Below are 22,795 nucleotides of genomic sequence, written 5' to 3'. Positions count from 1 at the left end.
ACAGGCCACACACCAAACACTGCACTCAGCAGTGTGTGCTGCAGGCACTCAGAGCTGGGGGGACCCCTACCTGGGGGGCACTGCACTGTAGGAGCCAGCCTGCACCTGTCACTGACCGCACCACAGCTGCTGGCCTCTCTGAAGGCCACAAGCTGCAGAGGGGTATGCAAGGAGCGGAAAGGGACGGTGTTTGGTGGTAGGAGCTGGGTCCATGCAAGGCGAGTCACCTAGGACCCAGGTACCTGCCTGGAGCTGCAACTTACCGAGGCCCAGGGTGAGTTATGTGCCGGGGCTGCAGGGTAATCACTGGGCCACAGTCCGACCAAAGAGGCTTTTGCTCTAATGGACTCAGGAATTAGGAGCTATAGATATCACTGCTGTGTCACCTTCCAATCCCAGCTGCCTGCTAATCACTGGCAAAGGACACAGGAGCTAACGGGCTTTCAATTCCATGACGCAAGCCCCTGAAATCCTGGCTCCTTGGGGCAGCTTACCACTTAAAGGTGAGGAGTGGAGAAGGGCATAAGAAAAAGGGACCCTGAACAGACATACATCCCACAAGAGGGTCAAGAGACCCTGGGGCTGCACCAGCAACCAGGTAACACAGGAAAGCCAGGGAGAAGAGGCTTCTGGCACAGCCCTAGACTCCGTCACACCATTGAAGTTACTGGCACATGGCAATTGGGTTGAAACTCCAGGAGGCAGTGTGGGTTTGGCATTTCTTCCCACAGCACAAGGCCAAGGGAGAGACAGATTTTGGTCATAGTTCCTTGTGCCTCCAAGCACCAAGCCCTGAGCAGAGTGGTGGAGGCAGGGCAGATGGTGGGCAGGGAAAGATTCACTGTTCTTGCTAAGCTTGGTGCAGTGACCGGAGGCTCCAAGCAGGAGGTACACTTGGAGGGATGAGGAGGAAGGTGTTGCCATTTCTCTGGTTTGCAAAATTGCTCCTTCCCTTGGTGAAATGGGATAAGCTCTGTTCAGGGGAGGGATAGGAAACTTAAAGGCAGGCTTGTGCCCATCATCCACCTACACTGGCAAGGCAACTCTCCCCAGCAGTAGCCCAGCTGGGGGGACAACACACTCCATGCAGTCAGGGGGTCTGTGATTCTACTTCCATGTGATTCATTGAGAGGGGTGGACTACCTTAGCAATACCAGGGAGATCATATTGCCCCGTCCTGTGTTTGATGGTGTGGGGGGGAGGAGGGGGAGGGGTTCAGCCCATTATTGGAGCAGTGGGTGCTGGACCTATTCCTTGTGTTGGAAACCATCAGCATTTGGCTGGTTAGGTTGTAGCCCCAAGAAGATGGGGCTTTCTGCTTACTGGTCTGCAGCTCCATGAAACAGAATGAAACTAAACTTCTGAAAAAAATTCAGATAGTCACAAGCTCTGCAGCTTTGCTGGCAGGGGGGCAGTCTGCAGGGCAACTTTCATGCTCTTGTGCCCTTCAGCAAAGCTACAGGCAGGCACTGCTCCCACCTCTCACCAAAGAGCAGAGCAACCCGTAGAGGATGGACCTGAGGCAGAGACTGCTTAGTGCACGGCATGGCGTGTGCTAGAGGGGTGGGAGGCGCTGTCCATCGGCTGGAGAGAGAGGAGCAGGGTTCACAAAATACAGAGACTTTTATTAAGGTTCTAAATCTATTCACAACAGCTAAAACCGGAAGATTTCCCAGTGGCCCAGGACCAAGATCACAGCAGCAGCTGGCCCAGCTAAGCACTGACAGCCAGTCCAGCTCAGCCGGTGCCCTGCATGGGCTGCAGACACACAGATCTCAGAGTGAGCCAGGCTACCCTGGGCACTTGCACTTCGCATGCTGCACTGCGCTGAGTCACTGCACTCCCAGAGGGTGGCCAGTGACACCAGACGCAGGTGAGCATGGTCCCCTACGGAGGCGTGATACGAACTGATGCAGCGACCCACGTGCTGTCACTAGCGGCCTCAGTGAAAGCTAGCCAAGCCCACGCCAGCCTTCCTCCCACAGCAGCAGGTCCTGAAGGAGCACATCCCAATGAGCCTCTCACCACTGTGCCAGGCCACCCGCAGTCTGTCATCTTCAGTGTGAAGAACCTGCCAGCCACTCCTACCAGGGTAAATGAGCCGGAAGCCCCAACAGCCAGGCCGGTGCCTTGTCCCACAGCCCCTTGCCATTCACGAGGGGATTTAAAGTGACAGCCACTGGTTCCCTTCAGGGGATGCAGGCATAGCTCATGGTACACGTGCTGGCCATTGGATGCAGCAGACAGTCATACTATTATCTGGATGCCTATTTGTTCCAAACACCTGGCAATTACAAGGCACTTAGGCAGCCTCTCCCATTCCTGTTTCTAGGCCCAACGGGTCTGCCGTTCTGACCTGCACACCCACCGAGTCCAAAAGCCCTTGGTTGCTAGGCTGGCTGGGCAGTTTTTATTGCGGGTTGGTCGTTTGACCCGCCAGCGACTTTGCCGGCCTCTGCAAACAAGCCAAGGTCTGGCCAGGCCCTTCCCCAGCGACTTTCGCAAGTGATGAGACAGCAGCAGGAGATGCCCACACACAATCCCTGCCCAGCCTCCCTGGCACAGTCTCTGCTAGTGATGCGTTGTGCGCGGAGAACCCAGACCCAGGATTCAAGCTGAGCTACGACCTCCAGCTTCTATGGCAGGTCCTGGTGCTGAAGCAGCGTCCGCGAAGATCAGAATGGACACAGACAAGCTAGTGAAGTAGCGAGCAATGTCTTCCGCAACAGGGCTCCCGCAAGGCATTGCCTCTGCCGGAGCAGAGCGTTTGTACCCACACCTAGAACGCTCCTTCCTACCAGTAAGGACCATGGTTTTCCGAACGCCTCCAGGTCTGCCAGTGAGAGAGGACCAGTGCTGCTGCCTTGGAGGGGCCCAGCTGCTCCCCAGCCACACTGGACCCCCTTACTAGCTGGGAGAGGGCACTGGGAGGGGATGAGGAACTCGTGTGGCATACCTTGTAGTTGCTCCCACCATTGTTGTCCCAGTAGGTTTTCTGCCCACACTGGAAGGAAATGCAGAACTCGATGGCTCCGCGGAGGCTGGGTGCTTTGGGCAGAGTGATGTCGAAGGAGAACGTGTCTGCATCAGCGGCGCCGTATGTGTTGTGCATATATTGGCAGCAGACATCCCGGAAACTCCTCCAGGAGTCAAAGGTGATGCGGACATGCACCTTCTTCTCGTAGCCGATGTTACTGACCTTGACGGTCCCCGACAGGGAGCGCTCCTGGATCAGACAGTTCTCCAGGCATATCAGGTTGATGTGCAGCTGGTTGCGGAAGGCCGTGTAGTTGGCAGAGGGCTGTGGGAAGTCCAGCGTGTACTTCTTTGTCTCTGGGCGAGGGTCTCGCAGCTTGGGCCTGAGGCAGGTCAGGTCAGACAGTGCTTGCTGCAGGTCACACAGGTCCTCCTCGATCTTGGAGAAGAAGCGGACGGCTGTCAACGAAAGTCCCTTCATGTCAGCAAACACCACCCTCTTCTTCTTGCTCCGGCTGCCCTTGGCGCTGTCCCGCCGCTCTGGCTCTGCGCTGGGCTTCTGGTTCAGGCAGGAGCGGAGGGGTTTGCGCCCCCGGCCACCCCGCAGCTCCTCATAGGAGTTCAGCAGCTTGCGGATGGGAGGAGACTGGGTCAGGCAGAGCCGCATGGCAAAATCCACAGGCATGGCTGGGGGTGTGCTAAACACCTGGAACAGCCTGGAAAGAAGCACAGACATGGGGTTAGGGGCGTAGCCTGGGGATGGGAGAGCCGAGAACAGCACGAAATATCTAGCAGGGCCAGAGGACATTGCGATCAGACTGAGAAGAGCTCAATTAAACCCTAGCAACAACCCCCCCAGAACCTCCTAAATCCACTCACCGCAAATCACCAGCAACCCCACTGCCAGAGACCTGCAACCAATGAACCAACGGCCACTGCCTCCCACCCTGCCAGTCAGCAACCCCCAAACTCCTGCACACTAACCACCCACCACCCCCACACACCCCACGAGAGACCAGCAGCCACTTCGCCTGAAAAACCAACCAACATCCACCTCCCAATTCACTGCCAGCACCCCCAGCCCACCTTCGCCCCACCGACCAGCCCCCAACTCCCACTGTTCCCCTTCACCCCACGGACCAGCCTCACGCTGCTCGCCTTCACTCTACCTGTTCCCTTTCCCCCCCAAGACCAGGCCCCCTTTACCCCACCAATCAGCCCCCCCTTTGCCCCATCGACCAGCCCCACTGTGCCCCTTTGCCCCACCAACCAGCCCCCCACTCCCTTTCGCCCCACGGACCAGCCCCCCCGTGCACCACCCCACTCCCCTTTGCCCCATCGATCAGCCGCCCTGCGCCCTCCGACCAAACCCCCACCTGTTCCCCTTCGCCCACGGACCAGCCTCACCCTGCTCACCTTCACCCCACCTACTCCCCTTCGCCCCACGGACCAGCCCCCTACTCCCCTTCGCCCCACGGACCACCCCTTTGCCCCCTCGACCAGCCACCCTCCGACCAAGCCCCCGCTGCACTCACTCGCTGCAGCTCATGACTCCGCTCCTCGCCCCACTACTACGCCTGAGACCCACGAACGGCAGGTACACCCCCCCGCCGGCCAATCAGCGTGCGGGACACGCCCCCTCGGGACAGAGCGACCAACGGGATCCAAGAGTGCCACTGCAGCCCCGCCCTCGGAGCCCGGCCCCGGGAGCTGGCGCGGGGCGTGCAGGGGGCTTGGGGCGCTCCGGGGCCGGGCTCCCTGGGCCCGAGGTGCCAGCGTGGCGTGTCCGCCCCAGCACCCCTGGGCGCTCCCCGGGCCCCGCTCCAAACCCCGCACCCGGGACACGTGGTGGGCGCGGGGACAGACCGGGCCAGCTGGGATGAGGAAAGGGGCCGCGCGTCACTTCCCTTCGGGGAACGGGTTATTGCTCAACCCCCTTCCCGGACCAGACGTGGTGCTGCACGGGGCAGACGCGTCCCTCCTCCCCCAGCCTCCCCGCCCTCGGGTCGGCCTGGTCCAGGGCTCAGGACCCGCTCACTGCCCGATTGGAATGAGCTTTAGCCTGGGCCGGGCGGCTAATTGCTAATCCTCCCCCGCTAAATCAGCCGCCGACACCCACCCTCAGACACTGCTTCTAAATCCATCCGCCAGGCTTAACAACAGCCCCGTAATGCGCTCTGTGACCAGCTAGACCCAGCAGCTGCCCCCGGGGGCCAGGGATTGCTGAGAACTCCAGGGGCAGGTGGAAATCTGTGCTGGGTGCTGACAAGGGTGCAGCATCTGAGTGCAGGGCCTGGTCTCTCTGCTAGGGAAGTTCATGATTATTGCAGTGTATCACTGCAGGCCACAGAAGGCCCCCATGAAGATCAGGACTCTGGTACTATCCAGGTGGATGCTAACATGACCCTCAGCATTGTAATAGCGGAGCACCCTGCAATCAGGACTCACTTTATCCACACAATGTCCGAGTGAGGTGGGAAAGTGTCCTCATGTTACAGAGGAGGAACCCACACAGAGAGAGATGAAAGGAGTTACCCAAGGTCACAGAGTGTCAGAGTCAGGCACTGACCCCAGATCTCCCTTTTGCTTGACAAACTTCACAAAGCATGCTGCTTTCCAGTCTCCAGTTGTGGATGTGTGAACAAGGACAGGCTAGTTAGCAGATGGACAGAACTCCCAGTCTGTTCCTAATTGAGATGCCATATGGGGAGAGCAGAGGGAGAGAGGCCAGGCCAGCAAAGAGCCCATTCCAGAGAAGCCAGGGAAACAGGCAGATAATAGTTTCTGAATGTCTTGACTCCACTTCCACTGGCTCTGATGGGCGAGCCCTTGGTATTTAGATAGCCCATGTGGGCAGGGCAGTTCTCACCTCATTGACCAGGGGGAAGGAAAGAAAAGTTCACAGCTTTACAGGGCTGGGTTAACAGGGCACCAGCCCATGAGTGGCTCTGAAAAAGCTAAAAAAATAGTTTCACAGCATCACAGTTTTCTTTTTAAATGACAACCCTCAGTAATGGCTATGGAAAGAACTAACTCAGAATCCAAAGGCAAGGTAGTGGCTACGGTTTCTCAAGGTCTCTTGGGCTAGTAGAGAGGGATAAAAATGGCTCACTCTGAGCTCCTCTCACTAGTTCTCCAGTGTCTAAATACAGAGATTTAATCCCAGTGTCTATGGCCTGACCACTGGCTAGAACTGTGTTTGTCCCAGGTTTCCTGCAGTTGCAGAGAAACACACCTGTATCTTGAGCAGATGAAGAGTCCTAGAATGGAAGAATCTGTATTAGACTGCCCAGTAAAAATGATCAATATAGCATCTCTAGAAATAACATTCAGGCCCACCTTTCCTGGTCAGCCCTCACAGGGCTTGCTGGTAGAAAACACCAGCACTTGGATCAGTTCACCCATTCCCTGCGCTGCCTGCTAATCTCTCTCAAGCTGCCTAGCCACTTCCGCTAAGCATGACTGATTTGACCTGCTGACAGCACAGATCTTCATCAGCCACTGACTGACACAACTCATCTATTGAGTTTTTACGTGGTTGCCCATTACCAGGGTATCTGAGAGCCTTCCAATAAGCGTAAACGGAAATCCTGCTCTCTGCCTGGCAGCAGAAGCAAATTTAGAGCTAACTAGGGGTGGGGTGGAGATTCTATTATTAATATGTAAAGTGATAAACCCCACAGCATTGTAAGAGGGAACTTTGAACTAGAGGCCACAAACCAGAGGATCATGCAACAATCCTGCTTGATGTAGACAGACAGCAGATGCTGCAGACATCTCCTTTCTGAGGCTTCCTACCCCCCAGCCCTGAGGGATGCACATAGTCTGGAGGAACAGTAAGAGCAGGTGACATTTGCCTTTGGTTGGCATTTTACTGCAAGTCAAAGGGAGGAGCTGTCATTTCAGGGGCATTATCACCAGTGGACTGCACCTTCCCAGAAGCTACTCACTTGTGTGGCCTCTGATTTGGGTCAAGGAGTCGGTAAATCTTCCGAACTGGGACTAGCCTGAGATCCCAGGCAGCCAGAGAGCTCTGTCCCTGTCATAGGGCAGCAGAGGTAGATGAGTCTCAGGAGAGGAAAAAAACCCTTTCTGGTTGTCATTGCACCCCCAGGACAACACAGGGCTGAAAGGCCCCTTGTTGCCCCCCCTCCGTCTCTCCTTTGCAGTGACACCTACAAAAAAAACCTGACAACAGGTAGGCAGCTGGTGTGCTGGACTGTTGCTGACACGCAAGGTGGGGAGGTAATATTTTTTATTGGCTCAGTCTCTGTTGGTGAGAGAGAGAGAAGCTTACACAGAGCTCTTCAGCTCCATGCAGCTCAAAGGCTTCTCTCTCTTACTAACAGAGGTTGGTCCAATAAAAGATGTTACCTCCCCCACCTTGTCTCTCTAATGTCCTGGGACCGAAATGGCTACAACTGCACTGCTCTTCATGCTGAAGTTTTGTCTCACTGTTACCTTGTGCTCCTCTCTTTTGTTGTATCCCCTTGTTTTTTGATTTATACACCAGATGCAAGCTCTTTGGGAGTGTTACGGGTCTGTAGAGCACCTAGGACAGTGGGGCCCTGGTCCGTGACTAAGGCTCCCTAGGTGCTACAATACAATACAAAATAACAACCTGGCAGCCACTTCTCTACACTAGACCACTCCAGGTGCTTCTCTACACCCGCACAGTCCTGCCAACTCAGGAGTTTAATCACTAGTCTTACAATACTTGGTGTTTCTTTAAAGCTCCAGCTGCTGGAGTCATGGGAGAATCTCAATGGTGGTGGGGTGGCTGCAATGGTGGGGAAATTTTCCTTGAAGCCTGATTCTCCAGTGCCAGCACCTAGGGCCATCATTTACACCTGTGCAACATTTCACACCCATCTCACTCAGTGAGAATGACAATGCAATGGGCCCAGAGCTGGAGCATCAGGCCATAAGTTAGGGGCTTTGGCAGTGGATCTAGCAAGAATGCGCCAATCTTCCTGCCTCTGTAGCGGCATGTAGTCAGGGAAGAAAGTAGGACTCCTTGGTGTGGAGTACAGAGCCTCAGAAGGCGCATACTGCTGGGGTCAGCAGGAAAGAGGCCAGGTGAACACTGGTGGCTTTCACCAGCACAGTGATGTTGGGCACAAATTGCACCTCCTCACACCCGATGAACAGCTATGCCAGCAACAGGTTACAGCATAGACCTCGCCCGTCAGCCTGCTGCTCTGAGAAAGAAGGATATGGACACAGCTGCATACACCCTGACTCTTTTATACATGGCTAAAAGCCACCAACAGCGACATGCCAGGGGCGCAGGAGCTGGGGTGAGCAGTACTGCCCTCTGTGCACCCAGCCCACGTTACACTCCACAAGGCCTCAAGGTGTGGGGAACGGGGGGGAGCGCAAGGCCCTGTAGTGAGGGTGGGTAGGGTCTATAGGCAGGCGCTAGTCATGCTGCCCTCCATTGCCAGCTGCAGAGGGAGAGAGTCATTGGGACATCGCAGCTGCAGAGAATGGGGCAGCAGCCAGGGAAGAGTTGCTCTGCTGAGTACCTGGAGCTCTGAGCCCTGCCAGCCGCAGCCTCTGCAAACACCTGGGGATTACTCATTAGACATTGCCTCCCAGGGGCTTGCAGAGTTCAGGGCTTTCCTGCAGCTGTGGGTAAACAAAGGAAAAGAGACAGATAAGGGTGGGTCAGGGCCAGTGGGCTAGGGAAGGAGCACACGCTATGTGCTCCCCAGTGATCACGCAGATCCCGCACAGGGAGAAAGAGCTTGACAGCGTCCTTGACTGATAACAGGGATCCAGCTACACCTCTCCATGTGCTAGCAGCATGCCCAAGGCTGCTGGTAGAGGGCAGCGCCTGGCCTTTCCAAGCACTGTGCCCTGGCACTGTCCAAACACTTGGGCTGTTCCTCGCAGAGCCTTATTCTCCTTAACAGGCCTATTCTCCATCAGCCCGAGCAGGTTGCTGGCACCGCAGGATCAGGGTGCCCAGCTAGCTATGGGGGATATGGGTCTCCAAGCCCAGGAACTCAGGCCCAGTTTGGCGGTTGTACGTAGGGACTTTAACATTAACAGCAATGCTTCCTCCTCCTGGGATCTTCTGATGCCAACCCCCACAAGGCCTCAGCAGCGGCTGGACGTGGCTGCTCTGCTTCCTGCAGCTAAGGTTGGTGTATGGGTGAGGAGCAAGACACCCCCAGGAGAAGGAGCTGCAGCCCAAAGCCCCAAAGATGCAGCCCTGAGTCACTGCTCCTGGGAGCAGGACAGCAGGCTCCTTCTCAGAAGCCCAGAGGACTCTCTCTCAGACATTTTCCCCACACATCTCAGAGCACAAGGAAATAATTCAGGGCCTACCTCTGAGCAAAAGCGACATGCCCAGGATACCCAGAGGATGATATGGAATGCAGCACTAGGCACATAGGTGTAATGTGCTACGGGGGCTAGGGTGATGGGAAAGGAGGAGCACTGGCTTCCAGCACACCCTGCCCTGCCCACAGGAGCTTACACGCTAGTCAGAGCAATAGCACTCGGGACATCTGATCTGACTCAAGTGCGGAGCCCGTCCCAGCCAAGAGTTCACACCCTACCCAGAACTCCAGCGGTATGCAGCACGGGTTGTGGCTGTCAGCAGCTGGGCTTCGGCGAGGGATGGCAGCAGAAAGACACTAGTGCAAGGTGAGACTCCGGGGGCAGGTTTCCCAAGCCATGCCTGTCATTCTGCTCCTGTGACCGGGAAGCGGCTCATGAGAGTAACTCCCTGAAGGTACATGGCCTGTCTAAAAGCGGTGCTGTGTTCGCGCACTAGATGGAGTATAGTGCTTGCACGTCTGCACACGTAGCTCCCACTCCACACACGTCTGTTACTTTTTGGCAGTGACCAAGCCAATAGCTTGGGTCAGCAAACTTGCTTTCTCCAAATCACCCTTTCACCACATCCCCTGTGGCTGTCACTTCCTGCCCCTTGCTTTAGTGACAGGCAGATCACCCGCATTGGGCATTTCCCCACCCTCCGCCACCCACTTCCTGTGGGGAAGGGATGTGGCTCAAACTGGAGGCTGCGGAAATCAATGCCCTACCAGTGCCCCATCTCACCCTCCTCCAGCTCTGGATTACAAACTCATCACACAGACAAACCAGAGAGCTTGAGCCACCTCGAGTGGCAAGAGCAAGGTTTGAGAGCCCTAGCCTCCTGCATCAGCGTACCTGGGATGCTCATTTCCAGGCCCTGCTTTCTTCTCCAGTGCTCAGCTTAACATAAGAACGGCCCTACTGGCTAGACCAAAGGTCCATCTAGCCCAGTAGCCTGTCTTCCGACAGTGGCCAGTGCCAGGTGCCCCAGAGGGAATGAACAGAACAGGGAATCATCAAGTGATCCATCCCCTGTCGCCCGTTCCCAGCTTCTGGCAAACGGGGGGTAGGGACACCATCCCTGCCCATCCTGGCTAATAGCCACTGATGGACCTATCCTCCATGAATTTATCTAGTTATTTTTTGAATCTTGGCATAGTCTTGGCCTTCGCAACATCCTCTGGCAAAGAGTTCCACAGACTGACTGTGTGTTGTGTGACAAAATATTTCCTTTTGTTTTAAACCTGCTGCCTATTAATTTCATTGGGTGACCCCTAGTTCTTGTGTTATGAGTAAATAACACTTCCTTATTTACTTTCTCCAAACCAGTCATGAGTTTATAGACCTCAATCATATCTCCCCTTAGTCATTTCTTTTCCAAGCTGAAAAGTCCCAGTCTTATTAATTTCTCCTCATATGGCAGCCGTTCCATACCCCTAAGCATTTTTGTTGCCCTTTTCCGAACCTTTTCCAATTCCAATACATCTTTTTTGAGATGGGGCAACCACGTCTGCACGCAGTATTCAAAGTGTGGGCATACCATAGATTTATATAGAGGCCATATATTTTCTGTCCTATTGTCTATCCCTTTCTTAATGATTCCCAACATTCTCTTCGCTTTTTTGACTGTTGCTGCACATTGAGCGGATGTTACCGTGCTGTGGCCTGGGATTGGATGGGAAACCAAGGAGGCTCCCTGCTGGCCTCCACTGCAAGGGCAGCAACAGAGCATTGACTAACTCCTCTCCTCTGAAAGCACTTGGCAAACATTAATTAATGAAAGAAACCGTAACACCTTCTCCCTGTCCAGTGGGGAAACCGCAGAACAGGGTAGTGACTTACCCAAGACCCCACACACACACACTAAGTAAATCAGAGGCAGAGCAGGGCAAAGAGCTGCAGGGCCAGGTTTGTAAATGTATTTACACACCTAATGTTACAAACAGGCAGCTGGTGGGATTTCAGAAGTGCCTAAGTGCACTAGGCACCTGCCTCATTCATCTCAGTGGGACTTAGGCAGGGCATGTGCCTAGGTCAGGGGTGGGCAAACGTTTTGGCCCGAGGGCCACATCTGGGAATAGAAATCGTATGGCAGGCCATGAATGCTCACAAAATTGGGGTTGAGGTGCGGGAGGGGGTGAGGGCTCTGGTTGGAGGTGTGGGCTCTGGGCTAGGGCCAGAAATGAGGAGTGAAGGATGCGGGAAGGGGTTCTGGGCTGGCACAGGGGTGTGGGCTCCGGCTAGGGGTGCGGGCTCTGGGGTGGGGCTGGGGATAAGGAGTTTGGGGTGTAGGAGCGTGCTCTGGGCTGGGACTGAGGGGTTCAGAGAGAAATCAGGGCTGGGGCAAGGGTTGGGGTGGGGGAAGGGGTGCAGGCTCTGGGGTGGGGATGAGAGGTCTGGGGTGCAGGAGGATGCTCTAGGCTGGGATCGAGGGGTTTGGAGGGCAGGAGGGGGATCAGGGCTGGGGCCAGGGATTGGGGCATGGGAGGAGGCTCAGGGGTGCAGGCTCCAGGTGGTGCTTACCTCAAGCGACTCCCGGAAGCAGCGGCATGTCCCTTCTCCGGCTCCTATGCGGAGGTGCCGCCAGGCAGCTCTGCGCACTACCCCGTCCGCAGGCACCACCCCTGCAGCTCCCATTGGCCATAGTTCCTGGCCAATGGGAGCTGTGGGGGTGGTGCTTGGGGCAGGGGCAGCATGCAGAGCGGAGCGTCCTGGCTGCCCCTTTGCATAGGAGCCAGAGGGGGGCCATGCCACTGCTTCCGGGAGCCAAGTGGAGTGACCCCTGACCCTGCTCTCTGGCTGGAGCATCAGAGGGGGGACATGCCACTGCTTCCAGAGCCGCATGGAGCGGCCCCCCCAACCCTGCTCCCTGGCTGGAGCACCGGAGCGGAGCAAGCCCCAGAACCCGCTCCCCAGTGGGAGCTCGAGGGCCGGATCTGGCCTGAGGGCCATAGTTTGCCCCCCCCCCCCCCCCCGCCTAGTTCTTTTGAAAAAATCCCAGTAGGTGCCTCTCTGCATCTTCAAATCTGGCCCCAGGTGCTGGCTCTTGGCACCCTGCTCCAACTACTCACTCATCATCCTCTGCCTGCAGCCTGGGGCAGTGCTGCCCTGTGGTTATCACAGAGCATTCATGGGGAAGGAGGGAGGGTGTTTCTATGACACAAAGATGGTGCCACAGGTGCTGCATTTCCAAAGGCAGAAAGGGCTGAGGGCAGCGAGCTCCGGAAGTGCCACTGGTGGAAAGATCCAGCTTCTCTCTCCTGCCTGGAACAGCAGGAGTGACTTCCCTCTGCTCTCTTCCCCTGCCCCGCTGAGACTTTGCAGTGCTAAAGCAGCTGTCTGGACAACTACTTGATTAAACACAATAGGGTGAAGGAGAAAGGGTCCAGTGAAAACGTGCTACAGAGAGAAACTCCAGCAAGTTTCTCCCACAGTATCTATTTCTCCAGTGGAAACAACAGTGATTTGTCCGGGAGCTGAAGAGCCCATGGGAGAATTCTCATAGTGGCCGTCTGTGGGGGCAGGGCATACAGTGGGAACTGTAGCCATCAGCCTTTGGTGCCACTTCTTTAGGATCATGAGGACTAGTAACATACAAAAGCCAGTAGGAGAACACTTCAATCTCCCTGGACATTCTATAACGGATTTAAAAGTAGCCACACTTGAACAAAAAAACCTTCAAAAACAGACTTCAAAGAGAAACTGCAGAACTAAAATTCATTTGCAAATTTAACGCCATTAATTTGGGCTTGAATAGGGACTGGGAGTGGCTGCTGGCTCACTACAAAAGCAACTTTCATCAGCTATATCCACCCTGATTGAATTGGCCCTGTCAACACTGGTTCTCCATGTGTGCAGTAACTCCCTTCTCTTCACGTGTCAGTGTAATAATGACTGCATCTGTAATGTTCACTCCATGCATCTGAAGAAGTGGGTTTTTTACCCAGGAAAGCTTATGCCCAAATAAATCTGTTAGTCTTTAAGGTGCCACTGGACTCCTCACTTGTTTAGGATTAAAACCAGATTCCTTTTCACCTTTGTGTCTAATGAATCTTCTTTACATAAATGGATTCATTAGGGATGCTCTAAACCACAGCACACGCAGAGCTGCTCTCACCCCGCGTTGTACTGCACACATGCCATTCCTATGCCTCCTGCTGCACAGGGGAGCTGAGCTGCTCCCTCACCTCCCAGAGAGCACGTGCAGGGAAGGCCAGGCCCTTTGAGGATTGCAGGCCTGTGCCGTTAGATACACCCAACAGACCCATGGCCATGGCAGAGGGCAGAGAGCCCTGGAAGTTAGTCAGGTGGCTCCCGCTTACACAGAAGAGGCATGTGGAAACCAGCAAGGAAGGAGGAGCTTTTCTTCTCTATCCAACAGGGACAAAGGAATTAACTGCCTGACCCAACGGTCCTTCCAACCCCGTATCCCAACTCCAGCAATGGTCAGACCAGCTGTTCCAGAGGAAGACACAAAAATCCTGCCGTGGGTTGGGGTGGCATAACATCTTCCTAGGAGAATTTCTTCCTAGCCCCGGCAGGTAGCTTGTGTGTCCTGAAGCATGTGGCTTTAGATTCCTTCCACAACATGTTCGCTGTCGCTATTCTTATTTTTCACCTTATTAGAATCCTACTAAGCTCTTTGCTTCAGCAACACCTTGTGGCAGGGAGTCTCACAGGTCACACAGCAGGTAAAGCAGTATTTCCTTTTACTGGCTTTAAATTAGTTGCCTTTTAATTTCATTGGGCGATCCTTTGCTTTTGAGTTAGATCTCCAGAGAGCATGAGAAAGGGCATATACAGTAGGAAAACTTCCCCAGCCTTCACTATATGGTTCATCATTTCGTACACATTCATCATGCCATCCCCTATTATCTCCTTGCTGACTTAAGCAGTCCCAGGCCTTTTCTGAAGTGTTCCCAGGTTACTAAGTGTTTGCGTTGCCCTTCTCTCAACTCTTCCCATTACTGCTATACACTTTTTCCTGAGATGGGGAGAGAAAACCGGAAACAGCATTCAGTTCACGCTCTTGTTTAACTCCTCAGCTTGGAGACTGGGATATGGGTGCAGTTACAGCTGTAATCTGTGCCAAGCTGGAAGGCGCTAGAGGCATTAACAGTGAACAGATGTTTGGTACCTGAAGGAGGCACTAGTTCCCTGCAGCAGATAGCCACAGCCCAGACCGTACTGTTAGCTGGTCTCAGCGGAGAGGCCAGGAACTGCAGGGCCTTGCAGATGAAGCTCTTCTCTCATCTCTAGGGTATGTCTATGCTATTAGAGTTAATACCTGTAGTTGGGCAGCAACTGGTGCAGACAGGGCTCAGGCATTTCCCCACCACGGCAAGAAAGTCTGCTCAGAGCAGGGATAGACACAGCAGTAGAGATCCTTGTGCCCCATCCACACTAGTATTTACATGGTAACTAGCACTGGGGGTACTCAACCAATGCTAGCAACAGCAGCAGCCTCAGTGCAGAGACCCTCAGTGCTAGCTGGCCATTTAATTTTTTCTTCCTAAATGTGGTATTTTGCACTTGTCTTTTTGAATTTAATCTTGTTGATTTGTCAAGGTTGTTTTGAATTTGAACCCTGTCCTCTGAAGTGCCTGCAAGCCCTCCCAGATGGGAGTCATCTGCAAATTTTATAAGCATGCTCTCCACTCCATTATCCAAGTCATTAATGAAAATATTGACTAGTAGCAGACCAGGACTGACTCCTGCAGGACCCTACTAGATACCCCTCCCAGTTTGACAGCCAATCATTGATAACTACTCTTTGAGCATGATCTTTCAACCAGTTGTGCATCCGCCTTACAGTAATTTCATATAGATGCATCCGAAGAAGTGAGGTTTTTACTCACGAAAGCTTATGCCCAAATAAATCTGTTAGTCTTTAAGGTGCCACCAGACTCCTTGTTGTTTTTGTAGATATAGACTAACACGGCTACCCCCTGATACTTCATATAGACTGAATTTCCCTAGTTTGCTTATGAGAATGCCATGTGGAACTGTGTCAAAATCAAGTTATATCACCTCTGCTGCTCCCCCACATCCACTAGATAAGTAACCCCATCAAAGAAGGAAATGAGGTTGGTTTGACATGATTTGTTCTTGACAAATCCATGCTGGCTATTCCTTATAACGCTATTATCCTCCAGATGCTGTGTAAACTCCTGGTAGAGATAGGAAGGAGTGGGGAAAGGGGAGGGCTGGAGAAAGGAGAACCAGGAAAAGGGATTTGGTCTCATTCCCTGGCAGGACTCTACTGCAAAGTTGTTCTGGGAAAGCCACTCCCTGTCCAGAGCACCAGCCACTGCAGGCAGAAAGCCCAGTTAACAGGAAGGCCACAGGGACTCCCGGGAGCCACTTAGAAATTCCTCCCAAAGCCCTCCTGACCTGCACTCACCAGCTGATCAGGCGAGGCCCTCTCTGTGCACATACAAAGGGTGGCAGGGAGTGGGGAGATAATGTATTTGCATTAGAGTTCATTGGCTGAACCCACTGGAGTGACCTTGGGGGTTTGGAGATTAGCTGTGCACCTCCCTCTCCTCTCCCTGAAGCAAATCAGTACAGACAGAAGCTAAGAGAAGGTCCCTGACCCCCACACTGGGCACTACCAGAAGCAATGGCTCCAAAGCAAAGTCATACTTCAAGAGGTAAAATGCCAGCCACCAAATCCTCTGCACAACTGTATTTGCTCTGGTAGTGCAACAGCACAGGGAGACAAAGCCTGGGGCAGCTATTCCATAATCACCACCTGGGCCAGGCTCTCAGACAAAACTAAAATCTGCAGATGTCACTGAGGTTCTGGCACAAACACTCACTGCACACCAATGCCATTGGGACCACACCTCCTGTCTGCATAGCTAGCGTCTTCGCTGCAGCGTCTGACCTGTAGAGAAGCCTGTAGCCACAGGAATCACTACCCTGTAATTAAAAAACTGAGGAGTCCTTGTGGCACCTTACAGATTAACAAATTTATTTGGGCAGAAGCTTTTGTGGGCTAGAACCCACTTCATCAGATGTATGAAGTAAAAGATACAGGAGCAGGTATAAATACGTGAAAGGATGTGGGTTGCTTTACCAAGTGTTAAGTCAGTCTAACGAGATAAATCAATTAACAGCAGGATACCAAGGGAGGAGAAATAACTTTTGAAGTGGCCCGAGAGTGGCCCATTACAGACAGTTGACAAGAAGGTGTGAGTAACAGTAGGGAGAAATTAGTATTAGGGAAATAAATTTAGGTTTTGTAATGACCCAACCACTCCCAGCCTTTTTCAGGCCTAATCTGATGGTATCTAGTTTGCAAATGAATTCCAGTTCTGCAGCTTCACGTTGGAGTAATTGTGGCCACTCCACACTGGCCTTGGCTACACTAGCGATGTACAGCGCTGCAACTTGCTGTGCTCAGGGGTGTGAAAAAACAAACCCCTGAGCACAGCGAGTACAGCGCCAGTGTAATCAGAGCGTGCAGAGCTGCACCCAATTCCCCTCAAAGAGGTGGAGTACATACAGCGCTGAGAGAGCTCTCTCGCAGCGCTGGCGGCGCGACTACACTCACGCTTCACAGCGCTGCCTTAGCAAGTCCCGAGTGTAGCCAAGGCCTCAGTGAGCTGTGTATGCTGCTTTAGCAGATACCCTGCCTGTCCCCACAGGAGCCGCCTTCCCAGGGTGCTGTCTGCTCTGCAGGGAGCAATCTCCAGTCCCACACTCAGGCCATTCAGCACCCCATTCACCTAATGAGGTACTAATGTCAAAGCTTCCTTTCCCCATTAATACCATCAAGCTGGCAATCAAGGAAACAAGCAGCAGCCCTTTCACACTGTGCTGAGGTAACCTGGTATTTAGCACATTCTGAACATTAAGCTATTGTTCCTCCCCTTTCAGCCCCCACACAGAAGGGTCTGCCCAGCACTCTCTCCACTCCTAGCTTCCGGTCACCCCCACCTCTACTATTTGCAATGGAGAATCTACGTACTGTGCTTTTTGGCTGAATGGATCACCTCATAGACTCAGAATATCAGGGTTGGAAGGCACCTCAGGAGGTCATCTAGTCCAACCCCCTGCTCAAAGCAGGAGCGATCCCCAACTAAATCATCCCAGCCAGGGCTTTGTCAAGCCAGGCCTTAAAAACCTCTAAGGAAGGAGATTCCACCACCTCTCTACACCTGGCAAAGGGCAGTGCTAAAGTGGAGATGGGCAGGTCACAAGGGGTCACAGACCTGGTAACCAACTTTCCATCAAGCCAGGATGCCAGTCTTACTAAGGTGCCGCTCCCAGAGTTTGACACAGACCACCTGCTTTTGTCAGACCATGGTAAGCACTGGTGCCCTTCTGCTTTACACCCAAGAGGAGGTACTTGTATAGACCTGGAGTCTGGAATGCTCATCGGGGAAAAGGCTGAGCGACCCATGCCCAGGCCATGCTGGACGCAGTCTGGAACACAGGCTGCCGGCTCTCAGGAAGAGCCACCGATTGTTTAATGGGTGCCACAAATACATCAAAGTGAATCAAAATTGCTGTCAGGGATGCAGATGCCACCTCCTCCTCACTGAGAGCTAGAGCCAGAGATACGCCGCAGGTTTATTTGTGCTCTCTCATGCCAATCATTCTACTTGCCATCCCTGGCCTGTAAGAGCTCCACAGCTCCTGCAGGTTCCAAACATGACCAGCCCCACCCCAGGCCATTCCGGGCTAGTACCTGCTGCAAACCCACACAAGCACTCATCCATTGTCTAATCCCCTCCCCACACAACATTTAAGCATCTCTCCTTAGCTGCACAGGAGCCTTTGACAGTGGATGGCGGTGCCCTTTTAGGCACACATGGAGATTTTGCAGTTGTCTTTATAACATACCTCGCTCACACTGGCACATCCTCCTCCAAAAGTCACTAACTCATTCCAGGGGCTTCTTGCCAGCTGGCTGCAATACCCAGAGCATAAGCATGGCAATGGTGCCACCTGCTGTCTCCACAACAGAGCAGCAGCTTTGTAGAGGCTGCAGCTGGGTGGAAGATCTGGCTCAGCTTTCTTTCGGCGGTAGTGTCCCCATTCCCCAGACTGGGGCACTTGCTGATGGCACCTTTCTCCAACTGTTTGTCTTCCTGTCCTCAGGCTACAGAAAAACTGAGCTGCTGGGTCCCCGGGCTGGGCTGGGGACAGGATGGGTATTTACAACTGTCCACAACTGTTGTGCGTCCATGCGCTGACTGGCACAGCGATGCTCTCAGGTGGCCCTGTGCACAGCACTCGCGCCCCCAGACTGCAGGGCCTCCTGCCTGGCCCCTTTCAGTCTTGTGGTGTCTTAAATTAGCTGAACTGCTCCCGAGGCCACCAGGGGGGCAATGGTTTTGTATCTGATCAGATGCTGTGAGCCCTCCTCCAGGTCAATCACATATTCACTGAAGGAGAAAGAGAGACAGGTTCAGACGGAAGGGCAGTAGCAAGCTTAGGCCGAGAGGAGAGAGGTGCTGCATTCTCCTGGGGCTCCTGCTTGCTTTTCAGAGTTGCAGTGGCAACGTGACCAGATTAGGCAAGGAGGAGTGCTGCTCCATCCAGCCCACCCACCCACCGCTGGACAGGCAACTCACAGAGACACCCCCTGCACTCTCCGCGGCGGGAAGCTGAGCAGAGTACAGTCAGGATGGCATTTCTAAGGCATGCACGTATCAGTGCACAGAAAAGCAATAGGCCACTTACCTCTGCTCATCGGTCTCTGGCTCCACCAATATGTTTTCCTGCCTCTCCTGCACCCTCAGGAATACAAAGGAGTCCAGGTTGGGTTTGGGAACTGCAAGGAAAGTGACACACTCAGAGCCCTGACCCCTGGCTCAAGTGATTGAGCACAGGGCACTTTGTGCTGCACAAGCCACTCCCGTGAACAGTCCCTGCTCCTCTCCAGGACTTTCATGAGGAGCTGGGATGCTCATGAGGACACAGTGCAATGCTGGTCAATAGCACCAGCAATGGGGGCATCACAGGCGACTGGCCAACCCCGAATGCACCAGCCAACACATACTTGAGACTGCAGGAAAGTCAGAACACAGAGACCAGTGTGACTAGCCTGGTGACTCCCTTGTCTCTCCCCAGAGAGCGATTCTAGGAGAGGGCCGTGTGAACATATCCAGACCACCTAAAGGGCCAGCAGCGTGGAGAGGGCCATGCTTGGACACCTGCTTCTTTCAAGCACTCGCCGGAGCTCTAGCGCTTACACTGCTTGCTCTCTAGGACTTCAGGTGACTCCAGGGCTCATCCAGGATGTGTCCCCAGGAGCCTCTGCTAGAATTCTATTGCCTGTGCTGCAGCCGGGCTTCCCTTACCCAGTCTCAGGAGATCCACTTTCTGCAGATTGGGAGGCATGTGTTTCAGGGCCACATTTTTCAAGTAGGTTTCTGTGTTCGCCATGTACCTGAAACGAACAGCCCTTATCGTCAGTCAGATCACGGCAAAAGCTGCTGGGCCAGAACTGACTCTAGGTGCCAGCAAGACATGTTGAACCCACGAGCACGACGGGAACACAGCAGCAGCGGCTTGGTCTGGAGGAGCAGAAGCTGAAATTAATACTTCTCTGCTCCAGCAGAACAGCGCACGCAAATCCTTCAGTGCCCAAGGGCACAGCCTATCTCCATGGGAAGGTGACACAAAAGGCAGTCAGGTCTCTTCCCACAGGCAGGACTCGGGCAGCAGAGGGAACTTTTCTGGCATAGTTTAGTGGGTGGCTGAAGTGAGACCTCCTGGGCCAATGGCCTACCACAAACTGCCAGCAGAGAGACGCATGGAGACGGGTGAGGAAACTGTGCAGCAGGAAGAGGCTCCTGTCATGAATCTGAAATGCACATGGAAGGAGGCAAGCGGCCAGACACCAAGACTGATGGAGGCTGAGCAGGGATCTTTTTTCAACCCCTTCCCAGACTGTCAGGAACACTCAGGGCCAAGCCTCTAGCTTCACTGCAGGCCCAACAGAGAGCGAGGGACTTGTTAGCTGGTCACTAGGGGACAACGTTTTCCAACCAAGCTGCCACGGCCAAGTTTGCCAAGGGAGGATCTACACATGTGAAGCATAGGCTCAAAGGGAGAGCCGGAGTGCATACAACCCCAGTTCTCCAGGCCTGGATCTAGCCTGCAGAGTAGACCTGGTTCACCCCGCTGCCCAGCCTGCTTCCACACCTACTCACTCTTTAGCAAAGGCAAACTCCTCTGGAGAGAGGACGGAAGGCTCTCCTTCCGCTCGGGACTTCTCCTTCTCCAGTATATGGGGGAAAAACTTCTCGATCTGCCAGGGGAAGAAAAACCCCAAAGAAGTGTCAGCGGGGATCGAAACAGAGAGCTCTGTCATAGGCAGCTCCCAGCATTCTCCCTCTCCGAATTCAGACTTCTATAGCTGGAGGGAATCGGTCACTGCAGATTGGTGAGGTGCAGAGGTGGCGCATCTGCTCTGGGATTAGTTCCTGACCCGCGCAGGGCTGTCTGCGCCTGAGAGGCGGGATGGCAATGGAGTTTCCGGGAGGAAGATTGCACTTTGCTGACCCTCCATAGGGTAATAAACATGCTCACCGCAGCACTGATACCCCTCCCCTGCCCCCAAGTCACTGTGATACCCAGAACAAGATGCTGCGCTTGACACCAATGAGGACTGGATTTCCCAGGTGAACCTTGGTTACTCTAACCAAACATGTCAAGGGACCGTAACTCAGAGCCCTGGGCCAAAGCAATATGCTTTTGGTGTGGCCAGAACGCTGTGCCTCCAGCCACTCTCCTGAGAGTCACGTTCCCACGGCACGGCACAGCAGAGTGTTACCTTCACAAGCCTGCAGCGCAAGTAGCTGCTGAGGACATAGCGGATCCTCTCAATCTCCATGCGGTGGATGCTGACCTTCAGGTCTCCGTGCTTGGCTCGTTTCAGATTTGACTCCTGCAGAAGGGGCACATAGGGGGAATATCAGACTGTTCAAACACTCAACAGCTAAAGACACAGAGGCCAATGACCACAGACAGAGCCCCAGGAAAGAGGCAGATTGCAGCTGCCTCTTGCAGACAGAGCACCTGTACCAGGAATGCAGGTTACCACTCCTCCCTGCGACGTGGGAACCAACATGTGGGACAGCTCCTTGGAGAAGGGAATCCAAGAATCAGGTGCCAGATTTTGCAGCATATATGATTTGGGCAGGTAATGGTCAAGACTGCAGATGGTTGATTCTGTCATCCAGGCAACTGCGAGGCTGTCTGGCGCAGGAGATTTACACCACCTCTGTAGCAAACAACTGCATAAAGAACCAGGAACTGGCTAGCAGCACTGTCCCCATCACCAGCCCACACTGGCGAACAAGCTGCAGGCCAGGATGAACAGCAATCATGCTGAAGGCCCTATGGAATAGCAGACGGGCAACAACAACAGCTTTTGCCAATATTAAACTCTGTGACTACCAGCAACATGCCAGGAGCATGGGGGCTCTTGCTGCTCTCAGCACATAAGCATGAGCCATCACTGCTTGGGCAGAGCATGCAAGTTAATCACAAAGATGCTCAGAACTACATCCACCCCCTGTGGGGGACACTGGAGAGGAGGATGGATAGGAGCACTGGCTGGAGCTTAGGCACGGGACCCCAGGGCATGGAGTTTAGCAATGACAGTATGAACCTGCCCAGCCATTCCCAAACCCTGACCCCACCAGTGTCCCCAAACACGCACCATGTGGTCCAACTGCTCCATGACACATTCCACGATTTCAGACTTGCTCTCCAGCAGCTCTGGGGCAAACTTCTCATTCAGCCAGGCCTGAGAGCATAGTAGGACAATGAGCCATAAACCGGCCTAACACCGAGCCCCCCGATCTGACCCGCCAGGGCCCGCTCCCCTCCTAGAATCAAAGCCAGGAGTCCTGGCTCAAATCCCCCGCTGCTCTGACCTACCAGCCCCCACTCCCTGCCCAGAGCTGGGGAGAGAACCCAGGAGTCCTGGCTCCCAGCCCCCCGTGCTGTAACCACCAGCCCCTCCCAGAGCCGGAGAGAACCCAGGAGTCCGGGCTACCCGGGGACCCAGGCGTCCGGCCCCGCCCACCTGCTCCAGGCTGCGGATAAGCTGGGCGGGGGTCAGCACCAGCTCCTCGCTGCTCCCGTCCGAGTCCAGCTCGCGCAGCTCCGGCCCCTCCGCCATCCCGGCCCGGATCTCCCGCCAACCGCGGGCGCGCGGTGACGTCAGCGCGCTCTTCCCAGCTGCCGGCGCTTCGCCTCCCTCTCCCCCGCGGCCGCTTAAAGGGGCCGCGACGCCCGGCCAGAGCCCACGGGGCCCCGATCCTCGCGCCCCCCCCCCCCGGATCCACGCGCAGCGCAGCGCGGGGCAGCCCTTCCCTTCGGACGGGCGGACAGACGGATCCAGGGACCGGCCCAGGCAGGGATGGTCAGTGCCTCAGACACTGGGATGGGTGGCTCCCTGAGGGATAGAGAGAAGGATGGAGCAATTCCTGGATGGACGGACGGACCTTGGTCCTGATTG

At 54.4% G+C, this 22,795-nt stretch overlaps 2 protein-coding genes across 4 annotated transcripts; both read right to left on the bottom strand.

Annotated features, from left to right (window-relative positions):
- Window positions 1–1,604: 1,604 nt before the first annotated feature.
- Window positions 1,605–18,297, bottom strand: LOC117873042 (protein phosphatase 1 regulatory subunit 3C-B-like). Of its 3 annotated transcripts, none has more exons than XM_034762028.1 (2): window positions 18,160–18,297; window positions 1,605–3,692 (listed from the first exon to the last, which is right to left on the bottom strand). In XM_034762028.1, exon 2 carries the CDS (start codon window positions 3,659–3,661, stop codon window positions 2,795–2,797), a length of 867 nt encoding a protein of 288 aa, XP_034617919.1. In that variant the 5' UTR covers window positions 3,662–3,692; window positions 18,160–18,297; the 3' UTR covers window positions 1,605–2,794. The 3 variants fall into 3 exon arrangements, with proteins under 3 accessions (XP_034617919.1, XP_034617916.1, XP_034617918.1); XM_034762025.1 differs by lacking the exon at window positions 18,160–18,297 and adding an exon at window positions 4,512–4,666; XM_034762027.1 differs by lacking the exon at window positions 18,160–18,297 and adding an exon at window positions 3,856–4,026.
- A 268-nt stretch (window positions 18,298–18,565) lies between these two features.
- On the bottom strand, window positions 18,566–22,515 carry GINS4 (GINS complex subunit 4). The gene is made up of 7 exons (XM_034762030.1): window positions 22,361–22,515; window positions 21,992–22,078; window positions 21,101–21,214; window positions 20,478–20,575; window positions 19,623–19,711; window positions 19,003–19,093; window positions 18,566–18,704 (listed from the first exon to the last, which is right to left on the bottom strand). Exons 1-7 carry the CDS (start codon window positions 22,454–22,456, stop codon window positions 18,608–18,610), a joined length of 672 nt encoding a protein of 223 aa, XP_034617921.1. The 5' UTR covers window positions 22,457–22,515; the 3' UTR covers window positions 18,566–18,607.
- Window positions 22,516–22,795: the final 280 nt, after the last annotated feature.

This window comes from Trachemys scripta, chromosome 2 (assembly GCF_013100865.1).
Source record: "Trachemys scripta elegans isolate TJP31775 chromosome 2, CAS_Tse_1.0, whole genome shotgun sequence".
NCBI classification, from domain to species: Eukaryota; Metazoa; Chordata; order Testudines; family Emydidae; genus Trachemys; species Trachemys scripta.
This window is presented reverse-complemented; position numbering and strand designations above follow the sequence as displayed.